The following is a 25879-nucleotide window of genomic DNA, read 5'->3' as shown; positions in this document are numbered from 1 at the left end:
CGGCCCATCATAACATCTAAGTCGTGTCCGTAACAATTGGTGTCGGGAAGTGGGATTGGACCCGAAGCGCGCTTCACGCGCTCAAAATTATTAACGGCGAAATTTGATTTTGTTTTACAAAAATAAAAACCCGAATTTTGAAAGTCGCGCTATGGCAGATCAAGACGGCTGGGTTCCGGTAGAGGAGAGTGAGGCAGGGTCGATCCAGGACCAAATTGAGGGACATGAGGAGAGCGAAGCAGTGAGGGTGGCAGGGTCGCAAAATGGCGTCCTCGCGCACGAGGTTGCGGGCGCGCAAAATGGCGCCTCGCACATAGCTACGGCGGCCGCACCCGCTGCACAAGTGGGAGGGATGGCCCAAATGCAGGCCCTCATGGAGCAATTTATGGCGCAAATGCAGGCGTCCCTCAAACTGCAGAGTGAGCAATTGGGGGTAATGGGAAACCAAATGGGGGTAATGGGGAACCGGATGGATGCTCAGGGTGAGCGATTGGAGGGCCAAATGGGGGTAATGGGGAACCGGATGGATGCTCAGGGTGAGCGATTGGAGGGCCAAATGGGGGTAATGAGGGACGAAGCGAGGGGTACCGGTGAGGGGTTAGACAATGGGATAAAAGAGGTAAAGAATGGGTTAATGGGGGTAGAAAACAGAATGGCCGCTCAAGAGAATCAAATGGAAGGGATGAAAAAGGGGTTAGAGGGGTTAGAAAACAGTATGGAAGGCAAATTGAGGGACATGAGGGACCAAGCGGAAAGGGAAGTTAAACAAATGGGGCAGCAGATAGAGGGGGTCAGAATGGGGGTAGAAACTAAACTGGATGCTCACAGGGAGGAAATGGAGCAGATGAGGGTGGCATCTGGGCAGGAGATGCAAGTGATGGGAGAGGAGATCAGAAGAGGGGTGAGTGAGGAGGTCGGAGGAGTGCGCGAGGAGGTGAGGCACTGTAAGGAGCACATGGAGAAGGAGGTGAGAAAGGGGACTGTAAAGTTACAAGGGGGCATAGAGGACCTGACGCAGGAGGTGGAACAGCTGACGGAGGGACAAAAAGGACTAACGGAGCAGGTTCAAAGGAACACTGCGGTATTAGGAGGGTTAAAAGCGACACAAAACGACATAAAAAACGACTTGGTAGTGACGAAGAGGGAATGTCAGATGGTACGTGAGGGACTGACAACGAGGTTGGACGAGGTGATAGAGGTAATGGAGACGAAGGACCGGCAGGTGAGGACGCACATGGAAACGGTCAAGGTAGCCTTAGAGGACGAGCTTGAGGAGACGTACCGGGACATAAAAGAGGTGAAGCAGAAATTAGAAGAAGTGGAAGAAGGGGTGAGCGAAATTAAGAAGCGACGGAGAGTGGATAAGAAAGAGATAAAAGAGGAGGTAAAAGAATTGGTCCAAAGTCTGTGTTCGGACCGTGATGATGTGCTTATTAACCGGATGAGGGATTCGCAGGTGATGGAGGAGAAGCGAAGAGGAAGAGGACCCGGTGTAAGTGGTGACCAATATGGTCGTGCGTATGATGCGCCGGGTGATTTAATGAGCTTGGGGGTCGAGATGGACCCGGGTGTTCGTGAGAGGCCGTTGGTGAAGTGTGCGACAGGTCTGGTGTGCGAAAAAGGAGGTGTGCGAGAAAGTCCGACTCTGGGGTGTGTGAGGAAAAAGTGCGTGCCAAGGAGTGAAGGTGCTGGCGAGAGTGAGTCGGTCGTAGCGCGTGTGCGAGGGAGCACATGGAAGCGCGGTGTGGTAAGTGTTACAGAGGGTGTGACGGGAGAGTGTGCGCAAGAGGGGTGCGCGAGAAAGGTGTGTGACGGACAGGTGCATGGGGAAAGAGTGCGCTGTCAAAGGCAAGGAAGAATGCACGCCTGTGGTGAGTGTTACAGAGGGTGTGACGGGAGAGTGTGCGCAAGAGTGTGCGCGAGAAAGGTGTGTGACGGACAGGTGCATGGGGAAAGAGTGCGCTGTCAAAGGCAAGGAAGAATGCATGCCTGTGGTGAGTGTTACAGAGGGTGTGACGGGAGAGTGTGCGCAAGAGTGTGCGCGAGAGAGGTGTGTAATGGACGGGTGCATGAGGAAAGAGTGCGCTGTCAAGAGTAAGGGTGAGTGCGCTGTCAAGAATGGAGGTGAGAGTAGTGAGAGTGACAAGGAGCGTGAGTTGGTTGTGACAGGTGAGCGAGGATGTACACCTGGAATGGAAGGATGCACACCTGGAATGGTAGAGCGTGAGTGGGAATGCACGCTGGAATTGGTAGTGAGGCACGTGGTTGGGTGTGCGAGTGAGAGCACACCTGTGATTGTCACAGAGGAGGTGACCGAGGAGGGGGCGTGAAGAGGTGTGTTGGTGAGGTGTGCGAGCGACGAATGTGTGCCAAGGTGTTCGGTGGTCAGGTGTGTGACCAAGTCGGTGAGCGGAATGGGTGTACCGAGGTGTGTAAGAAGAGGTACAACGAGGAGCATGGAAACGGCTGCATGTATGAGCAAGAAAGGGGTAGCGTATGCGTATAAGCATGCAGGTGAGGCATCGACGGTAACCGGGTTAGAGGTTAGAACGACTTATAGCCGAATCGGGCCCTCGGTGCGCATCGGGCAGCTTCGCGTGCCGCGAGGACCAGCGGGGATCCGAACCACGGCGGTTTCGAAAGAACCGCCGTACGCGATCCACGCCGGGCCGCGCTTTGAACGGCCGCGTCCGTGCTCCACTAGGCGGAGCTGGCAGCCCGATAGGAAGGGTCGTCATGGCGACCACTTTTTGGTGAGACGTGCCGGCAGGTCGAGATCGGGACATTGGATGGCTCCGTGCCGAGATGGTGCGTGGGATCTCGGCACGGGTAAGCCCCCGTCCCTGCACCGAATGCCGGACGCATTCAGCCGCTGGCACAGAACAACCCGCATTCATGGCTTGGCTGTACGCAGCCGAGCTTTAGAAGTAAATTGGCGCACCGAGAGGCATTAGTAAGTAGACTGTAATGACGAGGATAGTGTTTTGGCCCCGAAATTAGAAAAAAAAAAAAAATTTGATGATTGGCAAAGGATTGGCAGTAATGATTGGCAGATGATGAGTAGTGGTTGGCAAAATTTTTGATTTGTTGAAATTTGATGTGCAAAATTGGTAGTGGGAGATGCCCGATGTGGTGGGATGGCAACTCTGTCATCCCTCACAATGTGGGGCAAATGCGCTATAGTTTATGGGGTGTATGGCAGTGGAAACTAGCCCGGGTGGGTTAGGTTATATTGATAGGGATCTAGCGAAGATGACATTAGGTAACGTTAAGGTTTAGATAGTGACTGATACCTGTAGTGGGGACGCAGGTAGATTAGTGTGGATGATAATGACGTGGGAGCGCAATAGTTTAAAGGGACGACTGGGAAGCGCAAGTTTCAGAGGGGAGTAGTTAGCTGAGATGATGCCGTGTGTGTGAGAACTGGACAGGTGTGTGGAGCAGTGTATGAGTAGTGAGTGTTGTGGATCAGCGCGAATGCGCTTGGGGAGAGAAGGGTGCAGGTGGCACCAGGTGTGAGAGCACAGGTGTGCAAGTACAGGTGTGTGGAATATATGGAGCAGAGAATGAGTGGTGTGGAGAGAGTTGGAGTAAGTGGTACGGAGTGGTGTGCATGGTGCGAAGGTGTGGATGGGGGAAGAGTGGACCCCTTTCACGAGTACCCGGGGCGGGTAGTGTAAGTGTTAGGTAGAGGGTATAGGTAAATTGTGGTTGGATATTGGCATCTGTGGTGCGAGTGAAAGAATGGTATTGTGGATGGGTGCATTAGTGTTGTGGAAATGGCTGGGCGTGTAGCCTGTTAGTGTGTGTAGTTGGTTTGGGCACTCCACCACTGTGAGGATGTCGGCCAGGTGAGGCCGCAGGTGGGCTCTGGGAGCCGTTAGTGTCAGTGGGTGCCTGAGGATCCCGGGTGTGGATCGGGCAGCCCGTGCCAGAGAGGGCACTGAGGGGGTGAGAGTGCGAGAGGGCCTTCCCCAGTTAGTTAGGTTAGGGTGAGGAGCAGGTAAGCTCGGGTGGCAACTACAGTGGTGGAGGTGTGCAGGTGGGTAGACCTGCTGGGAGAGCTACACGTCACAGCCCAGAAATTGTGCGAAGGCACCGGGAGATGAATCGGGGGAGTGAGACCCCAAATTGAGAGGCACCACAGTTTGGTCAATGGGAATTGGTTTTTAGAACCCATAGTGTAAGTTGGCCAATGGATTGGCAGGGAAAGACCCCGGGTAAAGTAAAGTTGTTAAAGTCATTTAGGAAATAGTTAGGATTGATGAACCTGTCGCACCATACGCAGCCACTTACCTGTGGTGATGATGATGCCTCCACACCTGTGTTTTCTTTGTTCTGTGTGCAGGAAATGAGAATTGCTGTGTGGATTGGTGAGACGCATCACGACGTGGATGAGACATCGGGGTGATTCCATCTCTCCCTCCTTAGGAGGGACTGATGATGAATTGGTGATGGCAAATTTTGCTGTTGAGTTGGAGATGGCAAATTGTGATGAGAGTTGGAAATGGCAAATTTGATTGGTTAGGAGGGAGAGAAGACGAATTTGGTTTATGGGAGGAACGGGGAAGACAGTAGGGACGTTTGTTGATTTGTAAAGTAGATGTTTATGGGTAGTGTTGTGTTTTGTGGATACAGTAAGGGGTAAGGGAGGGGCAATGTAGGTTACCTGGTGGGGGGGGGGGCGTACGGTAGGAACGTACCTGTCTCACCTGGTTCCCATGTGCCCCCAGTGTGCATCACCTTGTATTGCGTGCACTTTTGCGCCCTTACCACCTTACTCACTTGTCTTCTTCTTTTGTCTCCCACCTCTGAGGATCTGGCTTTGGGGCAGAGAGAGAGGAGAGAGAGGTGCTGGCTCCGCAGTTGTGGGCCTGTACTTTCGCTGCTTGCTGCCTGGATCGATACACCATATGGACCGCAATGTTTGTGGCCGCCCACCATGGACCGCAGTTCTTTTGCGGCCAAGCACCACCCGTTGATGGACCTATGGGTCAACGTGGCACCTATGCCATACAGGTGAACCACTTTTAGTTGGCCCCCTGACGGCCACAATACAGAAATGGACGCGGTTGGCGCCTTTCTTTATCTTTAAAGAAGCCAGAAGGCCAAGTACACCACATGAAGGCAAGACCAGCGGCAGAACATCGGCCGGCTGCGACACCACCGGTGATTGTTGAACACTTTATTGGTGCACCGGATGGTGCTGACTGTACATGATGGGGTGGTGCTTTTGGTGCTTGGATGGGGTGCTCTGCACGTTATTAAAGGCCGTAGGGCCACAGAGCACTCGTGGGTTGGTGTATCGATGCTGGCATGCGTGCTCTCTCTATGCATAACATCTGCATGTGTTCCTCCAAAAACAGGTCCTGGATCGTAGTGTAAATATCAGTGTAGTCTTGTGTAAATAATGCTCCCTACCGGCTGTATGTTTAGTTTGAGGATTCTTTCCGCGATTCGGTTATCCTGTGGGTGTGTGTCTGTGAGGAGAAGGGTGCAACGTCGCAGGGGGACATATTTACTCATTTGTGAACATCTGTAAAACTGTCGCACTCAGGGTTGAGTTAATAGTAGAGGGAACTACATCTGAGTGCCACACTAACGTAGGTAAAAATTTATCGGGTCGGGACGCCCCGAGGGTAGAGAAGGGTGCAATGTTGCGAATATGGAATTTGGCCTCCATCCATATCCGCTTGTAAATATTCCCCTATTTCCCCAATACTCCCCAACTATCCCCAATCCCCCATTCCCTAGTCCCATTGGCTGTAAACAACACTCTGTAGCCCCGACCTTCCCCTTTTTCCCCCATTAAATGTCGTGCCCAGGTTCACCGCATCTCACGTAGACAACTATAGGACATCTTGCTAGTTATTCTTAGTCTATGTCAGTTAAGGACTCGTTTCCATTAATTCTGACTCTTCGTTGCACCAGAATGTGATTGTATGGCACCGTTAGAAAGTTTAGGACCTCCCAATACCTCCCCGCAGCTCTTCCTCATGGAACTACAACCACAACAACAACAACAGCGGCGGCGGCGCGGGGAGTGTGCGTCCTCACTCCGGCTTGGTTAGCCGCCATTGAACATGTGCTCCGACGGGGTTACCACGCAGGGGCTCACTGTCAGCTCCTCGTCAAGGGCGGAGCCCGGTAACCCCCCGCACCCAATAAGAAGCGGCGGACCGATTCCATCTGGGGCAGAGCTAACGAGCCGAGGGCGTGTCACTCCCCGCTGGACATGCGCAGGAAGAGGGAGGTGACGTCAGATGCGCCTCAGCTTGGAGAAGAAAGGACGCCACCTCCTAGCGCTGAGAAATACCTCCCCGCATCTCTGGACCGGACCGAGTCGATTCTGCCCCTGAGCCAAGGTGCACCTTGAGCTATCGACTGCCTGCCCTTCCTTGCCATCAATCCCCGTGTAAGTCCGTCTTGTCCCGTTTGTCTGTAGTCTGTCGGGGATAGATAAGACTGTGTCTAAGTGCCCATCTTTTCTGTGCTTTACCTCTTGCCGTGTAATCTAACCGTTCTGCATAACCAATATTATATCCTCCTCCGGAGGTCTTGAGAACTGTACCCCTTGTGTCGTTGCCTTAATCCCAGCCGTTGTGTCCTTTCCTTCATTGATCTAGCGTAGCGCGATTCGGCCAACGTTCGAGTGTAATCGGGTAAACTGTGCGAACACGGCGGCCATTCCGCTCGGCCCATCATAACATCTAAGTCGTGTCCGTAACAATATATATATATATATATATATATATAATATATATATATATATATATATATATATACATATATATATTTATACATATATATATATACATATATATATATATATATATATGTATATATATATATATATATATATATATATATATATATATATATATATATATATATATATATGTACATATGTATTGTATGTATATCACTAATCATCATACAAACATTTACACCAATCATAATACAAACATTTATTTTGTAGAAATTTATTTGTGATATTGGTGATATTATTTATTTGCAATTTATTTGTAATCGAAAAAGGTGCATGTAGTATAAAGCTCTAAAGTCTAAATGGTCAGGGGTCCAAGCTGTTTAATTGGTCTGAAGGGTGTGAGGGGTTTAAATGATGTTGTGGTTTCAGGGGTCGAATGGGACTTTAGGGGTGTAAAGGTTTAAAGGGTATAAAAGGTTGGAAGGGTGAAGGGATATAAAGGTGTCTCAAGTATTGAAAGGGTCTTAAAGGTAAAAGTGGTCTCAAGGATCTTGGGAGTCTTCAGGATATTGGGGTCTAATGTGTCTAAAGAGTCTTACCTTCAGGGTCATTAAATTCAGGGTCTTTTGGGAGTTTTGGGTCGTTGGCGTTCTGAGTGTGATGTCACGAGCGAAATAAAAAATCGACAGTAAGGATTTTTTGCACTTTGTGATGGGCAAAAAAATATAAAAAAACACTTTTAAAATTAATGTTTAAGAATTAATGATGAATGATTCATTAATGATTGTAACTAATTAATCTAATCAAATTAGTCAAATTGAAATTAATGATTTTTAATGCTTTTCAGAATAAAGTTTTTTGCGTTTGGGTTTACCTTTCAGCAAAAATCGAATCAGCTTGTTCTTGTCACCTACCCAACGCATCCACCAAGTTTTGTCATAATCCATCCTCAACATTTTGAGATAGCCTGCGTATCGTTTTGGCCATATTTATCAATGGTGTTCAACCATTTTGGCTGCTGGCTTGCAATCATTTCCTGGAGATATGGCTTGCTTCCAATGCAGTGCCCTCTCCATTACCTGTACACTGGTACTCATTTCAGTGTTAATACAACAGCCCAACTGGACTCAAATTCAGGACGCAAGAATCCCAGGCCAGCTGGACTAACCGTAAAGCCAACACTAGGGTTTTTTGTTTTTTTCGAGATCGAGGTCGTATACAGGTCGAGGTTTTTTCGAGATCGTATACAAGATCGAGGCTCGTGTAAGAGCTAACATTAATCACAAAAAGACAAACTAACACATAAAACATAAGATAAAGGGAGCGGAAGACAAGATGGGGAGAGAGAGGGAAGCACACAAGTACAACATTTGAGAGCAAGGACATCGGGAGATCTGTGGGAGGGAGAGGGCTTGGGGGGGTGGGGCACAGGAAGGAGGAGCGGGCGGTGGGACAGGTAAAAAAACACGTGGACACTGCTAGGACTTCCAGGAAAGTCGGTATTTCAAAAAAGTGGATCTGGGGTGAATTAACGGGGGTAGAAAAGATCAAGGTTTTGGATGGGGGAAGAGAAGAGATGGTGGTGAACAGCTGTTTTAAAGACATGGAGGGAGGAGTGGGATTGAATAGGATATCATATCCGGGTCTGGATCTTCACCAAAATCTGTCCATGAAGTTTTTTTTCCGAATTCTTCCATAACTATTTGAGATATGCTCACAGACAAACAGACAGACAGAGATGGGTGAAAACACAACCGCCGTCCGCCATTGGTGGCAGAGGTAAATGAATAGTTACCATTGACTTGAAGCTGCGTTCTATAAGTTTTCTTCCTTTTGCTGGCCTCAAATCCAGATTTATTCGTATAACTTCCGTTCGTCATGTGAAAGGAAAAGCGACAGACGTACGTCCCCTCGTCCTCCATGTGTAGGTCATTGATCTTCATGGACCAGTATCCTCGCGTTGGGTTTTCTCGTTTTTCCAACCTCCCTTTGAACATTTCATTCTTTTCAATGTTGTTGTCTGCATAATGCACCCTCAGGTCTCCGCTCTTGTAATATTGTTTTAAAATAAAAAATTTCCGATTTGTTATCCTCCACGTGCGACTTTCAAATGTGAACCAGCAGGGAATGGTTGCAGAAGCTCCTCGTATCCCGATCACTTCCGGTTCCATGCAAAGCCTCGTTGTCGCTGAAGTCGTACAGTTGGCCGTGTCCAGACTCTTCGCTCCTGCTTGAACAGGAAGATATACGAACATTTATAATCTTGTACAAATAAGCGTACAATCACAATCAAAATGCGCACGTGGTATATATGGTCAGGTTCACTATGTTTTTTCGTTCAAAATCATGGTAGATTAGCAAACATACATTTTTGGAAACGTTATTACATGGAAAATCTGAAAATCAATGTTTACATTTGCCAATTCCGACCAATTCGATTCGACCAATTCGACCAATCGACCAATTCCATTCGACCAATTAGACCATTCGACCAATCGCTTCGATCGACCATTCGACCATTCGACCAATTCGATCGATTCGATTCGATTCGATTCATCGAATTCGATTCGATCGACCATTCGACCAATTCGATTTGCCAATCAATTTGACCGACCTTTGCTTGTGTGGAACGGACTGTGAAAACGATGCGGACTATATTGTCGGATACGACACACAGGACAGTGATGACGAACTCTAAATGGCATATTCTGTAATCGTGTATGTTTGATGCCATTGACCGCCTGTGTATATTTTGTCATTGACTGCCTGTGTAGATGTGAAGTTATACTGACTGCATGTGTATATATGATTTTGCTGACTGCCTGTGTATGTTTGGTGATATGAATTATTGTGACACATTTTGATGTTATTAACTGCCTGTACAAAATGATAACATGTATTTGATTATGCAACTTATCGCGAATATAAAGACAGTATTTTGCAATTCAAAACCTTTGATTCGTGTCTTACCATTCCCCATAGCACTAATTTGATACTTTCATTGGATTCCTTGTCCCTGAAAATATAGGTTTAGGATATTTTAAAAAGTTTTTAGGGTAATTAGAGGCAGAAATAGAACAAAATATGTATTTTACAGTGGCCATTTTGAAAATCCAAAATGGCCGCCATACAGGTATCTCTCCAAATGTAAACATTGATTTTTAGTTTCCTTATGCTATAACCTTTCCAAAAATGTATAGGTTTGCTAATCTACCATGATTTTGAACGAAATATAATTTATTGACATAGTGAACGTGACTATATGGTCGTGGCCGATTTATCCTAAAGATGGCAACACCTGTGATGTTGGTGCATCCATGAATAACAATGGGAAACGATTTTTCACCTGGAAATGTCAGTTTCCAAAAGTCTATTTTATGCCTCGTTATATCTCTGGTGTGGAGCACACGTTTGCATCATTTCCTTGCGGAGCAGCTGTGCCACTGTTGCAGTGCCTCCTTGTGGGTTAAAACAGGAATTTATCATTTTTCCAGGATGTCGGCGATAAGTTGTAGATATCCTGGGATTGTTAACCAGATCTTCCGAATAATGTTAGCGGATGGTAGACCCAGCTTAACCCTGCGAACAATGATACCTCGCACTGAATTTGGAACAGCACGATGGTAGTTTTAGAACTCGGTCTGGAATCGAGACAAGGATAGACAGATTAGACACGAGTGCGTACACATCGAGGGGACCCTAGCAGTTTTTGTCTAATGATAAATAATACTCCTGTGACAGGACAATTTTTACCTCCGACACTGAAGATGGGCAGAGGTTATCTTTTCGCTACTGTCCATCTCTCTGTCTGTCTGTGAGCAGGATATCTCAAAAGGATCTGGGCGGACAAAACTTGGTGGACAGGTTGAATGATTGACAAGGACGAAATGATTAGATTTTGGGGAAGATTCAGATCCGCATTCAAATACGATAATTCTTAAGTGATTCTTTACCATTGAGTATTGGTGCGAAAAACGACACAGAGTACAAAATCTCAAAACATTGTGGACGAATTAGGACGAAACTTGGGGGATGAGTTGGTTAGACAACAAGCTCAAGATTGGATTAGATGTTGGTTCATGAGTTGGTTAGACAACAAGATCAAGATTATATTAGATGTTGGTTCATGAGTTGGTTGCACATCAATATCAAGATTAGATTAGATGTTGGTTCATGAGTTGTTTGGGCGACAAGATCAAGATTAGATTAGATGTTGGTTCATGAGTTGGTTAGACAACAAGATCAAGATTATATTAGATGTTGGTTCATGAGTTTGTTGCACATCAATATCAAGATTAGATTAGATGTTGGTTCATGAGTTGTTTGGGCGACAAGATCAAGATTGGATTAGATGTTGGTTCATGAGTTGGTTGCACATCAACATCAAGATTAGATTAGATGTTGGTTCATGAGTTGGTTGCACATCAACATCAAGATTAGATTAGATGTTGGTTCATGAGTTGTTTGGGCGACAAGATCAAGATTAGATTAGATGTTGGTTCATGAGTTGGTTACACATCAATATCAAGATTAGATTAGATGTTGGTTGGTTCATGAGTTGGTTGCACATCAACATCAAGATTAGATTAGATGTTGGTTCATGAGTTGGTTGCACATCAACATCAAGATTAGATTAGATGTTGGTTCATGAGTTGTTTGGGCGACAAGATCAAGATTAGATTAGATGATGGTTCATGAGTTGGTTACACATCAATATCAAGATTAGATTAGATGTTGGTTCATGAGTTGGTTGCACATCAACATCAAGATTAGATTAGATGATGGTTCATGAGTTGGTTACACATCAATATCAAGATTGCATTAGATGTTGGGTCATGAGTTGGTTACACATCAATATAAAGATTAGATTAGATGTTGGTTCACGAGTTGATTACACATCAATATAAAGATTAGATTAGATGTTGGTTCATGAGTTGGTTACACATCAATATCAAGATTAGATTAGATGTTGGTTCATGAGTTGGTTACACATCAATATCAAGATTGCATTAGATGTTGGGTCATGAGTTGGTTACACATCAATATAAAGATTAGATTAGATGTTGGTTCATGAGTTGGTTACACATCAATAAAAAGATGAGATTAGATGTTGGTTCATGAGTTGGTTACACATCAATATCAAGATTAGATTAGATGTTGGTTCATGAGTTGGTTACACATCAAGATCAAGATTGGATTAGATGTTGGTTCATGAGTTGGTTACACATCAATATCAAGATTAGATTAGATGTTGGTTCATGAGTTGGTTGCACATCAATATCAAGATTGGATTAGATGTTGGTTCATTTTTTGGTTACACATCAAGATCAAGATTGGATTAGATGTTGGTTCATGAGTTGGTTACACATCAATATAAAGATTAGATTAGATGCTGCTTCATGAGTTGGTTACACATCAATATAAAGATTAGATTAGATGTTGGTTCATGAGTTGGTTACACATCAATATAAAGATTAGATTAGATGTTGGTTCATGAGTTGGTTACACATCAATATAAAGATTAGATTAGATGCTGCTTCATGAGTTGGTTACACATCAATATCAAGATTAGATTAGATGTTGGTTCATGAGTTGGTTACACATCAATATCAAGATTGGATTAGATGTTGGTTCATGAGTTGGTTACACATCAATATCAAGATTAGATTAGATGTTGGTTCATGAGTTGGTTACACATCAATATCAAGATTAGATTAGATGTTGGTTCATGAGTTGGTTACACATCAATATCAAGATTGGATTAGATGTTGGTTCATGAGTTGGTTACACATCAAGATCAAGATTAGATTAGATGTTGGTTCATGAGTTGGTTACACATCAAGATCAAGATTGGATTAGATGTTGGTTCATGAGTTGGTTACACATCAAGATCAAGATTGGATTAGATGTTGGTTCATGAGTTGTTTAGGTGACAAGATCAAGATTGGATTAGATGTTGGTTCATGAGTTGGTTACACATCAATATAAAGATTAGATTAGATGCTGCTTCATGAGTTGGTTACACATCAATATCAAGATTAGATTAGATGTTGGTTCATGAGTTGGTTACACATCAATATCAAGATTGCATTAGATGTTGGTTCATGAGTTGGTTACACATCAAGATCAAGATTGGATTAGATGTTGGTTCATGAGTTGGTTACACATCAATATCAAGATTGCATTAGATGTTGGTTCATGAGTTGGTTACACATCAAGATCAAGATTGGATTAGATGTTGGTTCATGAGTTGGTTACACATCAATATCAAGATTGCATTAGATGTTGGTTCATGAGTTGGTTACACATCAAGATCAAGATTGGATTAGATGCTGCTTCATGAGTTGGTTACACATCAAGATCAAGATTGGATTAGATGTTGGTTCATGAGTTGGTTACACATCAAGATCAAGATTGGATTAGATGTTGGTTCATGAGTTGGTTACACATCAATATCAAGATTGCATTAGATGTTGGTTCATGAGTTGGTTACACATCAAGATCAAGATTGGATTAGATGCTGCTTCATGAGTTGGTTACACATCAAGATCAAGATTGGATGAGATGTTGGTTCATGAGTTGGTTACACATCAATATCAAGATTAGATTAGATGCTGCTTCATGAGTTGGTTACACATCAATATCAAGATTAGATTAGATGCTGCTTCATGAGTTGGTTACACATCAATATCAAGATTGCATTAGATGTTGGTTCATGAGTTGGTTACACATCAATATCAAGATTACATTAGATGTTGGTTCATGAGTTGGTTACACATCAATATCAAGATTGCATTAGATGTTGGTTCATGAGTTGGTTTCACATCAAGATCAAGATTGGATTAGATGTTGGTTCATGAGTTGGTTACACATCAATATCAAGATTAGATTAGATGCTGCTTCATGAGTTGGTTACACATCAATATCAAGATTAGATTAGATGTTGGTTCATGAGTTGGTTACACATCAATATAAAGATTAGATTAGATGCTGCTTCATGAGTTGGTTACACATCAAGATCAAGATTGGATACACATCAATATAAATTTGTGATTGATGTATTTATTGATTTCGTGATTTCTGTATTTGTGATTTCGTGTACCCTGTATTTGTGATTTCACATACGCTGTATTTGTGATTTCGCGTATGCTGTATTTGTGATTTTGCGTACGCTGTATTTGTGATTTCACATACACTGTATTTGTGATTTCGCATACGCTGTATTTGTGATTTCACGTACGCTGTATTTGTGATTTCGCGTTCGTTGTATTTGTGATTTCGCGTACGCTGTATTTGTGATTTCGCGTACGCTGTATTTGTGATTTCGCGTACGCTGTATTTGTGATTTCGCGTACGCTGTATTTGTGATTTCGCGTACGCTGTATTTGTGATTTCGCGTATGCTGTATTTGTGATTTCGCGTTCGCTGTATTTGTGATTTCGCGTAAGCTGTATTTGTGATTTCGCGTATGCTTTATTTGTGATTTCGCGTATGTTTTATTTGTGATTTCGCGTTCGCTGTATTTGTGATTTCACATACACTGTATTTGTGATTTCGCGTACGCTGTATTTGTGATTTCACGTACGCTGTATTTGTGATTTCGCGTTCGCTGTATTTGTGATTTCGCGTACGCTGTATTTGTGATTTCGCGTATGCCGTATTTGTGATTTCACATACACTGTATTTGTGAGTTCGCGTACGCTGTATTTGTGATTTCACGTACGCTGTATTTGTGATTTCGCGTTCGCTGTATTTGTGATTTCACGTACGCTGTATTTGTTATTTCGCGTAAGCTGTATTTGTGATTTCGCGTATGCTTTATTTGTGATTTCGCGTACGCTGTATTTGTGATTTCGCGTACACTGTATTTGTGATTTCGCGTATGCTGTATTTGTGATTTCGCGTACGCTGTATTTGTGATTTCGCATACGCTGTATTTGTGATTTCGCGTACGCTGTATTTGTGATTTCACGTACGCTGTATTTGTGATTTCGCATACGCTGTATTTGTGATTTCACTTACCCTGTATTTGTGATTTCACGTACGCTGTATTTGTGATTTTACGTACGCTGTATTTGTGATTTCACGTGCACTGTATTTGTGATTTCACGTACACTGTATTTGTGATTTCGCCTACGCTGTATTTGTAATTTCGCGTCCGCTGTATTTGTGATTTCGCGTACGCTGTATTTGTGATTTCACGTACACTGTATTTGTGATTTCGCGTACGCTGTATTTGTGATTTCACGTGCACTGTATTTGTGATTTCACGTACACTGTATTTGTGATTTCGCCTACGCTGTATTTGTGATTTCGCGTATGCTGTATTTGTGATTTCACGTACGCTGTATTTGTGATTTCACGTACGCTGTATTTGTGATTTCGCGTTCGCTGTATTTGTGATTTCGTGTACACTGTATTTGTGATTTCGCGTACCCTGTATTTGTGATTTCACATACGCTGTATTTGTGATTTCGCGTACGCTGTATTTGTGATTTCGTGTACACTGTATTTGTGATTTTGCGTACCCTGTATTTGTGATTTCACATACGCTGTATTTGTGATTTCGCGTATGCTGTATTTGTGATTTCACGTACGCTGTATTTGTGATTTCACATACACTGTATTTGTGATTTCGCGTACGCTGTATTTGTGATTTCACGTACGCTGTATTTGTGATTTCGCGTTCGCTGTATTTGTGATTTCGCGTACGCTGTATTTGTGATTTCGCGTACGCTGTATTTGTGATTTCGCGTACGCTGTATTTGTGATTTCGCTTACGCTGTATTTGTGATTTCTCGTAAGCTGTATTTGTGATTTCGCGTACGCTGTATTTGTGATTTCGCGTTCACTGTATTTGTGATTTCGCGTACGCTGTATTTGTGATTTCGCGTACGCTGTATTTGTGATTTCGCGTACGCTGTATTTGTGATTTCGCTTACGCTGTATTTGTGATTTCTCGTAAGCTGTATTTGTGATTTCGCGTACGCTGTATTTGTGATTTCGCGTTCACTGTATTTGTGATTTCGCGTAAGCTGTATTTGTGATTTCGCATATGCTTTATTTGTGATTTCGCGTATGTTTTATTTGTGATTTCGCGTTCGCTGTATTTGTGATTTCGCATACGCTGTATTTGTGATTTCGCGTACGCTGTATTTGTGATTTCGCGTACGCTGTATTTGTGATTTCGCGTACGCTGTATTTGTGATTTCACCTACGCTGTATTTGTGATTTCACGTACACTGTTTGTGATTTCACGCACACTGTATTTGTGATTTCACGTACACTGTGTTTGTGATTTCATGTGCACTGTATTTGTGATTTCACGTACACTGTGACTGTATTTGTGATTTCACCAACACTGTAACTCCACTAACAAACGGTCATTTTGGAAGTCAAATGTGGATACCCATTATTAATAGTAATCCCTTGGCCTTGCCCCCCAAACAAATAGAGAAGTCAAACTAGGCCCATGGTTTACAACTAACTCCACTCCGAGTTTGGGTCCATGTGACGTCATTGGCCACGAATAGACTTTGCGATTTACAGGGACGTTTTTTGTTGACAAAGTGTTTAAAATATCCTGCAGTTCTTGGCAACTATTTCACATACACGAGAGTAGTAAATTAAATAGTTGACCATATTTGTTCACAATCCTGCATTAGGGTGCAGGGTTAGTGGACTTATCTTTGGGGCCTGCGTTTGATTCCCGCCTTGTGTATAAACTGTCCTATTGGTGATTCGCAGACAATAAGTTAGTTGTCAGGATTTCCGCCCATCGGATGTCCCTTGTCTGCCAGCTAGCATGAGTAGTTAGATGTTAAGGATCCCCTGGTGTCTTTTGCGAAGAGTAAGCGAGTTATCGTCGGTGTTAACAAATGACTAATCCCCACTGAGCAAGCCGGGGAGTATAGACATCCCATTATCTTGAGTACAAGGAGGCCTTGGTCCTGCAGTTGACAGAAAATATTGCCTGATATGAATGAATGAATTATTCACAACTTTACTTTTCCCCAAGAGGTGAAATTTCTTACCAACCTGGTATGATGAAAACAACACATATTCAGACCAAATGGCATCAGAAGTTCAGAAACAATATGTAAAACTTGAATAATGGAGCAAAGGAGAATTGATCAAAATCAGATAGGCCACTTACCAACGTGCAGAAGAAACCAGATTAATATTGGGACACCACGGTCAATCACAAAGATCATTTTGTCTCACCAATAGACCTGAACGGCCAGCTCTGTTTGAGATTACAACTGGAATTGGTATCCAAGACTCAAAAATTCCAGTTTTATAGGTTTCCGGTTCCTTTGCTGAACCACCATGGTGTAACTAACCATGAGCAGCGGTTCCTGTTTGAGGTTTCCTGGATTTCCTCATTCTATATCCTCAGCGTTATATTTGCATGGCAGATGCACCTGCTTCTCAATTTCAAAACATGGAATTTCTGCAACATGGCTGGGCTAGAAGGTTCTCGACTCCCTGTCATGTGATTGCAGTGCCTCCACATTTATTATAACATCCACAGAGCTGGGGCTCATCATCTCTTATCGACTAATATGACTACTTTGTTAACCGTCCCCATTATTCCCTCCGCCAGCAAAGGTGGATGGAGGTTATGTTTTCACCCCTGTCTGTCTGTCTGTCCGTTTGTGAACAAAATATCTCAAAAACTTGTGGACGGATTCAGACAAAATTTGGCAAAGAGTTAGCATGTGTGACAAGGCCGAAATTATTGGATTTTGGTGAAGATCCGGATTCGGATCCGGCTACTAGAATTTTTAAAGTGATTCTTCACCATTGGGAGATCGGGCCAAAAACGATAAATAGCAGGATATCTCAAAACGTTGTGGACGGATCTAGATGAACCTTGGTGGACAGGTTGGGTGTGTGACAAGGACAAATACATTAGATTTTGGTGAAGATCGGAATATGGATTCGGATATGAGAATTATTTAATTTTTTAATTGATTCTTCACCATTGGGAGATCGGGCTAAAACCAACATATAGCAGGATATCTCAAAAAGTTATGGATGGATTTGAACGAAACTTGGTGGACCGGTTGTGCGTGTGACATGGAATAATCTATTCAATTTTGGTGATGATCCGGATACGGATCCGGCTAGTAGAAATTTTTAAGTGATTCTTCACCTTTGGGAGATACGACCAAAATATATATATAGCAGGATATCTCAAAAAGTTATGGATGGATTTGAACGAAACTTGGTGGACCGGTTGTGCGTGTGACATGGAATAATCTATTCAATTTTGGTGATGATCCGGATACGGATCCGGCTAGTAGAAATTTTTAAGTGATTCTTCACCTTTGGGAGATACGACCAAAATATATATATAGCAGGATATCTCAAAAAGTTGTGGATGGATTTGAACGAAACTTGGTGGAGATGTTGTGTGTGTGACAAGGAATAATCTATTCTATTTTGGTGAAGATACGGATACGGATCCGGCTAGTAGAAATTTTTAAGTGATTCTTCACCATTGGGAGATATGGCCAAAAACTATATATAGCAGGATATCTCAAAAAGTTGTGGACAGATTTGGACGATACTTGTTGGAGATGTTGTGTGTGTGACATGGAATAATCGTTTAGATTTTGGTGAAGATCTGAATATGGATTCGGCTACAATGATTATTTGATTTTTAGGTGATTCTTCACCATTGAGAGATCGGGTAAAAAGCGATAAATAACATGATATTTAAAAAAAGTTGTGGATGAGTTGGTTCGGCGACAAGAACAAGCTGATTAGATTTTGGTTCAGGTCAGAATCCAGATCCAGCCCATCATTGGGATACAAAACATAAACTGTTTACCAGGTGGAGGTATGCGCTCTACCGAGTGCCGTTCTAGTTCCATTCTTTCTGCAATGCCAGGCGAGGACGTTTTTCAACTTTTCTTTCAGCTTTTCTCCAAGGAAATCCGTTTTTCAATACACAAGTATTTACAATAATTAAATATTCCCTTACCAATGTTGTAAAGTTGTGGATCGAAAAAGATCGTAAAACGTTGGGGTTTCTTGGAGTCTTATGACCATATAATTCCGATAAATTTTTGAACGTCCAATATATAGTTAGTGAATGTCGTTTACTTTTTTTCAAACTTCTCTCAATATATCCACATGCAATGTAAAAAAAATTGAAGCCCTCATTTTACAAATGCTATGTAATTAAAGCACATTTACATAAATCCCTCTGGTATTAATACATGTGGCAGGAACCCATCCAGGAAAGTTGATCAAGTGAAAATGGAATGAACTACTTAAAAGCAATAAATTCTGAAAATATAGCAAAGCCTTTGAAGAAGTTAATAAAATAATTAATAAAATCCATGAAAATGTAAGGAAGAAGAGTCAACTCTTCCCCCCGCCCCTTACCCCTCCCCTTTGTTTCCCATTCTTCAAACCAAGAGGGTATTAATGACATTAAGAGATTTAAAATTTAATTCAGAGGTTCAATTAAAGTATGATAAAGATGAAATTAAATTAAGACTTTAAATTAAGCAACGACAAAGTCTCGTGAGATGACAGAATCTCGCGATATGTGATGGACATACAAACGTAGATTACATTTTGAGTTAATTAGCTAATTATCGCACCACCTGGATGGAAATTTTAATAAATAGCACCGCAAAGTGGGCATAACCCCTCAGCCCATGCATGGTGAAAGGAAGCATTGATGATAATTTGTTATTTGAAGCCAAGTTGTATGCCGAGGAGGAACTGCAAGTAATGAAATTTTCGCCCATGAACCCATGAGCCCATTTCGCGCCCATGGACCTTCCTCTACCCAACCCCAACACACACTGCAAAAATGGATTTAATCGGACAAGCCATTCTGCTCGGAATTGACGGAAACCAAAAGTTGACGGAAGCCCGGACGGCTCCTGTGGCGGCCATGTTGAAAATCGCAGCGTGCCCATTTTCGAAAGGAACCTTCCTCTATTCAATCCCAACACACACTGCAAAAATGGATTTAATCGGAGAAGCCGTTCTCCTTTAAATTGACGGAAACCAAAAGTTGACGGACGCCCGCCCGCCCGGACGACAATACCCCTTATCCCATTGGGCCGAGGGGTGAAAAGGGCTCCATTAGTTTTTGTACATCAATGTCGTGAGTCGTCTTGCGTAGTTTCAAAACGATGTGATGTTGGGGCAGGGGTAAAACGGGGAAATGTTGAAACTCTTCTTCTACCGACTCCTCTCTGGCCTTGCCCCCCCCAGCCCTCTCTACCGACTCCTCTCTGGCCTTGCCCCCCCAGCCCTCTCTGGGCTCTGTCCCCCAAATATTCCTACAGGTCGCACAAGATCTGCCTGCAACCCTCTTATGGTTAAACTGCCAAAATCAAGACTTTCTGCTCACCTTCACTCCTTCATTCCTCTTTTCTCCCGCCTCTGGAACAAACTCCCTCACTCTCTTCAATCCCACTGCACCCTCCAGGTCTTTAAAACAGCTGTTCACCACCATCTCTTATCCTCCCCCATCCAAAACCTTGATCTTTTCTACCCCCGCTAATTTCGGTCCCCTTGTGTTTTATACCTCTCCCCCCCACCCTCCCCCTCCCACGCCTCCTGCCCCCAAGCCCTCTCCCTCCCACACTTCTCCCTGCTCTCAAATGTTGTGGCTGTGTGCTTCCCCTTCTCTCCCCATCTTGTCTTCCGCTCCCTCTTTTTGTGTGTTTTGTTTGTCTGGTTGATTTGTTTGTGAAATAAATGTTAGCTCTTTCACGAGCCTCGATTCAGTATACAAAAAAAAAAAAAAAAAAAAAAAAAAACTCCCACTGACCTACAGACTGAGAAACATCGTTGTGGGAAGCGCAAACAGATCTCCAGTATTTATCCAACCAAGAGTTATATACTGGGTGGTTTGCCATTGTTTTCCCAGAAGTAGTTAAGAGCAGAAATTTGGAACTTCGCCATAGAGCCGGCGATAGCTCAGCTACTCTTCACATAGGACACCATGGGATCTTCAACAACCACCAACTTACATTGATTGACACCCTGCCTGTGGAAAACCAGGATGGAAGTTTACAGCCAGGTCGGGATTCGAACCCAGGCTAGAAAGCTTACCGGGGAGGGCAGAATTATAAAATTATTAAATTCACCAGAAGAAGTTTATCGGAATTGTTTTTGTGTTAGTTTGTGTATTTATGTGATATTGTAGCGGCTACCGCTGGGTTTTCACAATCGCCTTGCACCTATCAAGGACGCGGAGCGATCACCATGCCGGGCTCGTCCAGGACGCCCGGGCAGGCCCGCGCTCAACTTGCCAGGCCTCGGTCGGGACGCCCGGGCAGGCTCGCCCTCAACTTGCCAGGCCGCAGCCAGGACGCTGGGCCACGCCCCCTCTCGCCTTTCCTGGGCAAACGCTCCGGGATAATATGTATATATATTGCTGCCCGATAAACGGGCTTTTCAGAGTGCCTGAGTGTTTGGTTTGATTAAAGCAACTCGGAAGAATTCCAGCTTTTTGTCGCGTCCATTCTTCCGATCGACGTGGGAGCCCCAGCTCCTTCATTGGTGACCTACCGACATGGACACGGCAGTCGCCCTTAAACTGCCTACCTTCTGGGAGGCTCACGCGGCAGTTTGGTTCGCACAGGCGGATTCCCTGTTCGCCCTGCGAGGCATCACGGCCGACGACACCCGCTTCCACCATGTGGTAGCAGCGCTCGGTTCGGCCACCGCGGCCCGCGCCCTGAGCCTCCTCGAGAGCCCGCCAGCCGCTGACAAATACGGCGCGATTAAGAAGCTTCTCCTCGACGCTTTCGCCCTCCCATCGGCGGAACGCGCACGGCGCCTGCTCGACCTGCCCGAGCTCGGCGACACGCGCCCTTCCGAGCGAATGGACTACATGCTTTCACTGCTCTGCGAGCACTCTCCAGCATTCCTGTTCCGGGAGCTGTTCCTCCGTCAGCTGCCTAACCCGGTACGCCTCGCCCTGGCAAGCACGACGATCACAGATCCCCGGGCCCTTGCCAGAGAAGCCGACAAGATCTCCGCCGCAGGTCAGCGCATCGCAGCGGCGACATGGGACCCACCGCCGTCCGACGCAACACCCATGGCGCCCGAGCACCCGGCACGGTCGACGACCGAACTGCCGACGCAATTGGCGGCCGCTACACCGAGCCGACCACCTCCAACACGACGACCGGGGCCTCCACCTGACCAAGCGTGGTGTTACTATCATGCCAGGTTCGGACAGAAGGCCCGGACATGCCGACCCCCGTGCACCTTCGGCAGGCCGGGAAACGGCCGGGCCGGCGTTCATTACCAGCCATGAGCGCCGGCCACACGGGCAACTTACTGTTCATCACGGATAAAGCGTCCGGACGGCGCTTCCTGTGCGACACCGGCGCCCAACTGAGCGTCATACCCGCCTCTGACCAGGACAGGCAGTCCGCGGTTTGCGGCCCCTCCTTGGTTGCAGCCAACGGATCGACCATCCGCACCTTCGGCCCGCGCAACGTCACCCTCTGCTTCGGCGGCCAACGCTTTGCTTGGACGTTTGTAACCGCAAACGTGCCCATGGCTCTGCTAGGCGCCGACTTCCTCTGCGCACACGGACTGCTGGTGGACATCCAACGGCGTCGTTTAATCAATGCCGAAACCTTCAGCTCCCTGGTATGCACATTGAGCAGCTCCGCGCCGACCGAGCTGGCATGCGCCGTCCCGGTGGCGAACGAGTTTGCTCGCCTGCTCACGGAGTTCCCGGCCCTCACGCGGCCGACGTTTTCGGCCGTCGCAGTACGGCATGGGATCGAGCACCATATACCAACCACGGGCCCGCCGGTCTACGCCAGGGCCCGCCGCCTCGACCCAGCCAAGCTCGCCGTGGCGAAGGCCGAATTCGACGCGTTGGAGCACCTCGGCATCGTGCGGCGCTCCGATAGCGCGTGGGCCTCGCCACTGCACATCGTGCCAAAGCCGGGGGGTGGATGGCGCCCGTGTGGCGACTACCGCCGTCTCAATGACACTACCACCCCCGACAGGTACCCGATCCCGCATATCCAAGACTTCTCCGCCCGTCTGGCGGGACGGGTCATTTTTTCGAAAATTGATCTCATACGGGGATATCACCAGGTACCTGTCAGGGCGGCCGACGTCCCTAAAACGGCAGTCATCACGCCGTTCGGCTTATTCGAATTCTTGCGGATGCCGTTTGGTCTCAAGAACGCGGCTCAGGCGTTCCAGCGCTTGATGGACGGCGTGCTGCGTGACCTGCCGTTCCTTTTCGTTTACCTGGACGACATCCTCGTCGCCAGCACGTCCCGGGTCGAGCACCTCCTCCACCTCCGAACACTGTTCGGGCGCCTCAGCGAGCACGGCCTCATCGTCAACCCGGCCAAATGCCACTTCGGCATGACGGCCGTTGATTTTTTGGGCCACCACATCACCAAGAACGGGGCCGTGCCGCTGCCAACCAAGGTCGAGGCCATCACCACGTTCCCGCGTCCCCGCACCATAAAGGCCCTGCAGGAATTCCTGGGAATGGTGAATTTTTATCACCGCTTCGTGCCCCGCGCTGCTCAACTCATGCGGCCCCTCTACGAAGCCCTCCGGGGCAAGCCGGCCAAGCACGACATCGCCTGGTCCGCAGCAATGGATGCGGCCTTCCAAAGCTCAAAGCGGGCCCTCGCCGACGCAACACTGTTCGCTCACCCGGTGCTCAACGCTCCCATCGCCCTCACCACGGATGCCTCCGACTACGCGGTGGGCGCCGTACATGAGCAATGGGTGAACGGGGTTTGGCAGCCACTCGCTTTTTTCAGCCGGCAGCTCCGGCCGAACGAGCTCAAATACAGCACGTTTGACCGGGAGCTCCTCGGTCTACACCTGGCCGTCCGCCATTTCCGCCACCTCCTGGAGGGCCGACCTTTCACGGCGTTCGTCGTCCACAAGCCGTTGGTTTACGCCATGGCCAAGGTCATGGAGCCGTGGTCAGCCCGCCAACAGCGCCACCTCTCCGCCGTGTCGGAGTTTACCACGGACATCCGGCACGTCGCCGGCAAAAACAACGCCGTGGCCGACTGTCTTTCCCGGGCCAGCGCGAACGCGGTCCACCTGGGCGTGGCCTTTGCGCTTATGGCGGCGGACCAAACCACCGACACCACGGTGCAAGCCCTCCGGGCGGCGGACACGGGCCTCCGCCTGGCCGACACCCCCTTCGCGGACACTGTCCTGCTCTGCGACGTCTCCCAAGGCCAGCCTCGCCCCATCGTGCCCGTCACCTGGCAACGCCGCATCTTCGCCTCCCTCCACGGCCTTTCCCACCCAGGCCGGAAAGCTTCCCAGAAGCTGGTGTCGGCGCGATTCGTCTGGCACGGCCTTCGTCGGGACATCCGCGATTGGACCAGCACCTGCACGGCCTGCCAACGGGCCAAGGTCCACCGACACACCCAGGCCCCGCTGGCACCTTTCACCGTGCCCGAACGACGTTTCGACCACGTCAACGTGGATCTGGTGGGCCCCCTCCCCCCGTCACGGGGGTTCACACACCTGCTCACCATGGTGGACAGGACCACCAGGTGGCCGGAGGCCATTCCCCTCGTCTCCACCACCACCGCCGACGTGGCACAGGCTTTCATCGCCACCTGGGTCGCCCGCTTCGGCGCACCAGCGGACATCTCGTCAGACCGCGGACCACAGTTCACCTCCGAGCTGTGGGGCACGGTCGCCCGCAACCTGGGGGTCAAGCTCCACCGTACTACGGCCTACCACCCCCAAGCAAACGGGTTGTGCGAGCGATTCCACCGCTCCATGAAGGCCGCGCTCATGGCCGGCCTTCAAGACGGAGGTTGGGCCGACCGGCTGCCGTGGGTCCTTTTGGGCCTCCGCACGGCCCCCAAGGAGGACCTCCAGGCATCCACCGCCGAGCTGGTCTATGGCCAGGCGCTACGCGTCCCGGGCGAATTCGTGCCCGACGCTACCAGTCCCTGGTCCGCAGCTCACCAGCGCTCGGACCTCCAGGAGGCCGCCCGACGGTTTGCCCCCGTGCCAACATCCCACCACGGTGACCCCCAGTCCTACGTCCCCCCCAGCACTTCGCACAGCGGAGTATGTTTTTGTGCGTCACGACGCACATCGGGGGCCACTCCGGCCGCCATACGACGGGCCCTTCCGGGTGCTGCGACGGGACGACAAGTCGTTCGTCATCGACATCGGCGGCAGGTCGGACCGGATTGCGGTGGACCGCCTCAAGCCGGCGCACGTGGACGTCGACCACCCACCACGGGTGGCCCTTCCGCCGCGGCGAGGCCGCCCCCCGTCCACGGTGCCCCCCACTCGACCGCCCACCACCACACCGGACCCCCTCCCACGACCCGCCAGGGGTCGCTTCGGCCGGGTCATCAGGACCCCCCTCAAATTGACCCTGCCGGTGCAAGTCGATTCTGGGGGGACGTGTGTAGCGGCTACCGCTGGGTTTTCACAATCGCCTTGCACCTATCAAGGACACGGAGCGATCACCATGCCGGGCTCGTCCAGGACGCCCGGGCAGGCCCGCGCTCAACTTGCCAGGCCTCGGTCGGGACGCCCGGGCATGCCCGTGCAGGTTCGCCCTCAACTTGCCAGGCCGCAGCCAGGACGCTGGGCCACGCCCTCTCTCGCCTTTCCTGGGCAAACGCTCCGGGATAATATGTATATATATTGCTGCCCGATAAACGGGCTTTTCAGAGTGCCTGAGTGTTTGGTTTGATTAAAGCAACTCGGATGAATTCCAGCTTTTTGTCGCGTCCATTCTTCCGATCGACGTGGGAGCCCCAGCTCCTTCAATATGATGTTTTTATCTTCGCCAAGATGAACCCTCTCGCTATCTGGTTTCATGCTCCATCATTTACCATGAAATTGCCTCAAATATATTTGTCAAACCAATGAGGATGGGAGGCGTCTTGGTTCGGATTGGCTGATTTTTCGGGAGATGGGGAGAGGGTGACATGATGTTTGAAATAGAGCCACAGCAAAAACAGTATGCGGAGAGCAGGAGGGGTGGAGTCACATGGTTTGGGGGAGGCGGAGGGGTGAGGCTGAAGGAATGAAAGAAAATTTACTTTGGAAGCAACCGAGAAGGATACGAAGAAAGAAAAGCAGAAACGAGTGGAATTTTTCTGAGTCGACTCAGCATCTTGGACTCAACACAAGATCCTCTTT

At 47.2% G+C, this 25879-nt stretch overlaps 1 protein-coding gene across 2 annotated transcripts in view; it reads right to left on the bottom strand.

Moving 5' to 3' along the window:
* Positions 1-17002, bottom strand: part of LOC137413490 (uncharacterized) — a 33789-nt gene extending 16787 nt beyond the window's left edge. Inside the window, exons 1-2 of one of the 2 annotated variants that reach the window (XM_068098908.2) lie at positions 16866-17002; positions 8505-8936 (exon numbers count right to left, since the gene is read on the bottom strand). In XM_068098908.2, the coding sequence (XP_067955009.2) occupies positions 8505-8936; positions 16866-16923 (490 nt within the window). In that variant the 5' untranslated portion in view covers positions 16924-17002. Of the gene's footprint in view, positions 1-8504; positions 8940-16865 lie in introns of both variants that reach the window. The other variant, XM_068098907.2, reaches the window with a different exon arrangement.
* Between the last annotated feature and the right edge of the window lie 8877 nt (positions 17003-25879).

The sequence above is a fragment of the Myxine glutinosa genome, chromosome 5 (genome assembly GCF_964187855.1).
Source record: "Myxine glutinosa chromosome 5, kmMyxGlut1.1, whole genome shotgun sequence".
NCBI lineage: Eukaryota > Metazoa > Chordata > Myxini > Myxiniformes > Myxinidae > Myxine > Myxine glutinosa.
This window is presented reverse-complemented; position numbering and strand designations above follow the sequence as displayed.